This window comes from Buceros rhinoceros, unplaced genomic scaffold, assembly GCF_000710305.1.
Source record: "Buceros rhinoceros silvestris isolate BGI_N320 unplaced genomic scaffold, ASM71030v1 scaffold3974, whole genome shotgun sequence".
Lineage (NCBI taxonomy): Eukaryota > Metazoa > Chordata > Aves > Bucerotiformes > Bucerotidae > Buceros > Buceros rhinoceros.
Genome location: NW_010409885.1, coordinates 73,278 through 78,712, shown reverse-complemented (window position 1 = coordinate 78,712; position 5,435 = coordinate 73,278). Strand labels below are relative to the sequence as shown.

The window sequence follows — 5,435 nt, the reverse complement described above, 5'->3', positions numbered from 1 at the left end:
CTGGAGAACCACTTACCCTTTAACTAGTTGTCTGCCCATTTAAGCCCAAAGGAGCTTCGCCATTGACAGCTGTGGGAGCCGCGTTAAACCAAAGCTCAGCACTCCTCAGGAACTCATTCAAAGGTGAAGATGTTCTTCTTCACAACATCCTAACACCACATGAAAAATGATATTTTGGATCATTTGATAGCTATGTTTAGAATTTATCAAAAAGCAGCTGACAACTGGGAATCGTTTTATCGGAAAAGAAGCGGGTTGGAGGTTAGGGAAGAGTTTGGCCTTGTAGCAGCCCGTCCATACTTGACATTCAATCAGGCAAACAAGAGGTTCACGAGAAAAGTGACACCCTCTGTGAGGTGAGATTTTAGAGCTAATCCTCTGGAGTGCATTTGTCTGCTGAATGGATTTAATACTGAATCGGCCACTTCAGACGTGTTTGTGCTGCTTCTCCGTCAGTGTAAAGCACATCATTGGTGCAGCAACGAGATCACTGTGTCAGCGTCACTTTGAGACAATCCATGCACCGCTGAGAAAACCAGGCAAACCTCTGGACCAGAAATGCCTGAGTCTTCCTGCTCTGCTGAAGACTCTTCTCAGCAGCTTGACTTTGCACAAGAGTCTGTGCAGGCTACTTGTTTTCTGAGTTCACATCTCTTGTCTTCAACAGTGGTTTCTTTTGAGCCTAGTGAGATGGTCCTGGGGACTTCCAGAGCCAGAGGTAAGAGTCCGACTACACTTTGGTTGATGATTCAGGCACTCATGACTCCAAGTGAAAATGGATTTTGATTTATGGATCTCTGTGGTGACGCAGTCCAAAATCTGCAGCACAGGATGTCTGGGTAATACTCCTAGCTCTTCTGACCTGCCCATCTTTCAGCAAACCACTTCATTTCTCCTGATTAACCTGTTAATAGACCAAGGCTGATCGTGATGTTTGGTTCAGCTCTGTGATGCGTCCAGTAAGTCACTCCAGAAATGCACTGCAGAAATTCTGCAGGTAGGTCACTGCCACGGTGACTCTGCTTTTTTGTGCCGTTACCACACGGGACCACAGAGGGACAGCTCCTGCTCCCACCCGCCTCTTGCTAAAGCGTGACTCTCAGCTTTCCTTTTTCCTTGACCGACAAACACTAGAACCAGACTGAGAAGTATTAGCTGTTCGTTGCCTCCGGCCACTCGTTTGCACTCCTTGTCCAAGTATTTGTGACAACCTCTTCCCATAGGGCTTTCTGCTATAATGAGGGGTTTTTAAACCACCTTCGCAGCATCAGCTGCCAGAAGGGTTCCTTTTGATTTTGTCTCCTCCTTTATTAGGTTATATTGTATTTCACAGAATTCTTTCCAGTTTAAAACCTAGTTCAGCTTTTGCAGTTGTTGGTGATGTGAGCCCAGGCACACCAGCTCGAACTTGAGCGCTCTGGTAGACCTGGAAGATTTATTTTCTACATCTAGCAGGAATTGCTTTCATTTCACACATCACCGCCAAACAGTGTGGCATAAATCGTGCCCCTCGCTGAGCTGTTAAAACGGGAGTGTTGCTATTGATCCCTTTGTGCCACCTTTCGTGGGCTTGGCTGTGTTCTTAGCAGTACTTTCACTTCTTTAATGTCTTATTTTAGCCTATGGCAGGTTGTTTTCAACACGTACTAGAATCAGAACATCAGAGGGACAAATTTAATGAACTCGAGTTCAGTGTAATGGACAAGTTCAGCTAAGGAATTCAAAAGGAAAGGCTTAAAAATGTGGAAACACATGTTCACTAGTATTTTCAAGGTATTTTGTTTGTGAAATGCCACATTCTTCATACTGACATTTAGAAAAAATGAAACCATTTGACTTCTATTTGCTAAGTGTTTTCATTTACAAGTTAGCTTATATAAAAGAGGTTAAAAAAGAAAGAAAAAAGATGTTAAGTAATCCCCAAACTAAACAAAACACTCCTGCTCAACAGTAAAACTTCAGATAATCTAAAAATAAATACAAATTTAATTTTTAGGATCAAGAACCACCTTTAAATTATGTTTCTATTCAACCTCAACATATTTTTCCTTCGGTATTTCCTTGTGGTTGCGACACATTAAATGCCCAGCTCTGCATCAGTCAATTTTTTGCCTTCCCTAACGATGCTCTCAGTTTTGGTACCCTCATGTGAAATGACACCTTTTTCAAAGCAATTTGCTCAGAAAATCTCATGACACTTCACCTGCCCTTCAGCTCTCAGCATGGCTGGCCAACCAGCAACCCCTTTTATTTTCAGCAGCTGGCACAGCTCTTCACCTCAGTATGCAACATAAAAAATTAAAATGAAAATAATCAGCCATTAAACTGGTCATACTTAATACGCAACTTTTCTTCTGAAAGCAAGAGACGTGAAGGAATGACCCGGACGGATACTCTTTGCTTTTCCTGTTTTCATCTTTTTCTCTGTGACTGTTAATTCACAGCAGCTCTGCCTGAGGATATTCCTCTGCCCAGTTATTAAAAACTAAAACCCTAAAACCTTTTTATTTGTTTATTTCCTGTGCTTTCTGCTTTCCTCTTTCTGCTTATTCAGAAGCGGTTGGATTTATGGACGCTGTGGTCCCAGTAGAAGAGATAACCACCTCCCCACCCTCGTTCCCACGAGGTATTAACTCCATGCAAGTCAAAATTGTCCCCACCGAGAAGGTTCCTGCAGGCACATCTGCAAGGACAACAGGGAAAGGCAAGTAACTCCTGAATTACACCTATTCTACCCTGCAGCGCTCCGCCGCTCCTGTCCACCGCCCTCTGAGGATTCAGCATTTTCAGCTATTTCCTCTCTAAATCTGGAGAGATTACACAGAACACAGGGTGCACAACAGGGACGGCGCTGGAAAGGGCAGTTCACTGACCAGCTCTGACCAAGGAAACTTAACAAACCGTTAACACACCGTGTCCCAACAGTGAATTAAACAGATGTTAGAAGACTGCCCATTGATTATGTACGGTTCAGAACAACGCACTTCGGGAGACATTACTGAAAGAAGAGTTTATTCTTCCCTTGCAAGTCTAATCCATGCGTATGTCATCTCCAGAGACAAGCCCTGCCAGGGGAGACCAGGGTACAGCTTCTTCTGGAATAGCTCTGGAACCGCTTCTGTCTGACAGGGAACGCAACGAACCTGCGGGAAAAGGTAAACGGAATGTTTTTGCCCAGTTCTACCTAATGAAATGAGGAGCTCCCTTTGTATTAAAAGGTAGATGCATGTTACACATACATACACACACAGCTGTTCTAAACCAGTTAGACAAGTATGTACGTGCAGGTATCTATCAGAACAGCAGGAGATGTGGTCATCTGCAAGAGCTTCCACCAGTTCAGCCTCTTCCACCAACGTGTGGAAGTGTCATTAACACCTACAAAAACTACTTACGATTAGGCTATAAGTACATTTTCGTATAGTACAAGAGTTCAGCGAATGTTTCCCCTTGCTTTTGATTTTAGGCAGTAATTTAATCGTGTCTTTGAGTTACTTCATTTTACAAGCAGCAGAAGCAGTAAAAGGAACTCCCCCTGCTCCTTACTCTGACCTCTTGCCAAAGTCTTGCCAGAGTTGGTCTTTTTCTCACCATTTCTGATTCTGTTCCAACTCCTGCTCGATGTTCACAGAGATCCCAAGACATTTCAGACCTGTCACTGCTGTAAATCCACATTCATGGATTCATGGACTATCCCACCCCTCTCCAATGGGTCCTTCCCAATGGAGATAAGGAGTCCCAGAACTGGGAAAGAGCAGACATGAAGAATCAACCCAGCTTTCCACCAAACTGAAAAAATTGATTGTAAAGTATCAGCTTTTAGGGGGCGCACATCAGCGCGTGAACCCGGGGTTCGTTCTTGGCGCATTAGCATGAGTGAGCAAAGGTGCAAGCAGGCACGTGGGCAGAATTTCCTAACGGCAGAAGCAATCCAGGGTTATCCCTGCAGGAAGCAGGGAGAGTCAGAAGGGCTGCAGAAGGGAAGATGGGGTTACTCATGGGAGCAAGGAGGATGCACAGGGAGCAGAAGGCCTCCTCTCTCTCCTGCAATCCAACCACCAGCCCTTTCGAATCCTTTCTCTGGCAAAGTCCCAGAAGTGGATAATTCCCACCATAACAGTTCTTCCTGAGTGGGAGAAGCCACAGCAGCATTAGGGTTGGGACACAGAAACCGTGACAACAGATAGCTGCTGCGCTTGGGCCAGAGGCACCATGGCTCACACTGAACTGTATTCAAACGAGAGGAGTTACCGCTTCCTCCGACACAGCACAGTCACCGCCTGGCTGTCGCTGTACAAGCACGAGAGCTTAGCATTCTATTTGCTGAGTTAGCCACGGAGGAAGCTACTAAATACTCAGCTAGGTTTGAATATTCTAGAAGTAAAAATTAACTACGAAGGACATTGCAAAATTCTCTCATTGCAATCCAATTTGACTTGCAATTTATATCTTCGTGGAGATCTGTCTCCCCTTTAAATCTCTCCCCCTACACCCCTCGTTTCTGCTGTCTTGCTCGGTATTATTCTAAGAGCCAGTACGTGGACTGGAGCAATAATTTTAAAAGAGTAAAATGTTGCCTCTAAAAATTTCTGATAGCTCTGAAAATACTGCCCTCACAAGAGAGCCCCCAACCACTGAAAACACGTGTCAAATAACATTTTTGCTTTACAGTATGTGAGAGATTGATCTTTCTGCAAGAGAGAGGAGATGGAAGAGCGAAGAGGGAGCTGCCCCAGCTAGGAGAGATGCTGTTCTGCTTAACTGAGCGATGCCCAGAGGAATTCGAGTCTTACGGTTGCTACTGCGGCCAAGAAGGAAGAGGTTACCCCACTGATGCACTGGACAGGTGGGGGCTCTGCTACAACCTGCCCTTATCTGTGGGTATTATTGGGGTGTCTACGGGCCAACCTTTTGCTGGGCCTCGTAAGTTACATAGCAGCAGCCAGGCCACATTTTGAAAAAAAAAAATCCACTTAAATACACAAAACATTAAATACTCTAACGTCACTAAGACGCATTCTATCATTGCATCAATGTTTTGGAGAGGACTTACTAACTCAACTAAGAAAGGAGGATGGTGGGAGCTAAGTAGAGCAGAAGGAAGAGTGTATCAACAGAGATGAGGGTAGGGCTGCCATCAAACTCGGCTAAGAGGTGCTTTGGAAAGTGACTTATGAAGGAAAGGGTTAACATACACCCATCCCACACTGTCCTTCAGAAGAGAGTAGAGCTCAGGAGAAGCACTGCCCGAGCTGCGGCCAAGGGACCTGCTGCAGCTGTGCTGTCACGCCATGGCCGACAGAGAGAAGGAATTCTGGAGTAACGGAGGGGATTCACCAAAGCAAATTCACCTCCGAGAGTGTCGCATTGACCAAATCTCTCCCTGTGTGGAAGTTCCTAAGAGCTGGGGCCATTGGGTCTGGGCAGAGCACTCG

General features: G+C 45.2%; 1 protein-coding gene across 1 annotated transcript in view; it reads left to right on the top strand.

Annotated features, from left to right (window-relative positions):
- OC90 (otoconin 90) overlaps nucleotides 1–5,435 on the top strand; it is an 18,586-nt gene that overhangs the window by 11,674 nt on the left and 1,477 nt on the right. The window contains exons 8-12 of the mRNA XM_010135371.1: nucleotides 668–717; nucleotides 1,035–1,092; nucleotides 2,555–2,704; nucleotides 3,057–3,155; nucleotides 4,672–4,846. Coding sequence (XP_010133673.1) covers nucleotides 668–717; nucleotides 1,035–1,092; nucleotides 2,555–2,704; nucleotides 3,057–3,155; nucleotides 4,672–4,846 — 532 coding nt within the window. The remainder of the gene's footprint in view (nucleotides 1–667; nucleotides 718–1,034; nucleotides 1,093–2,554; nucleotides 2,705–3,056; nucleotides 3,156–4,671; nucleotides 4,847–5,435) is intronic.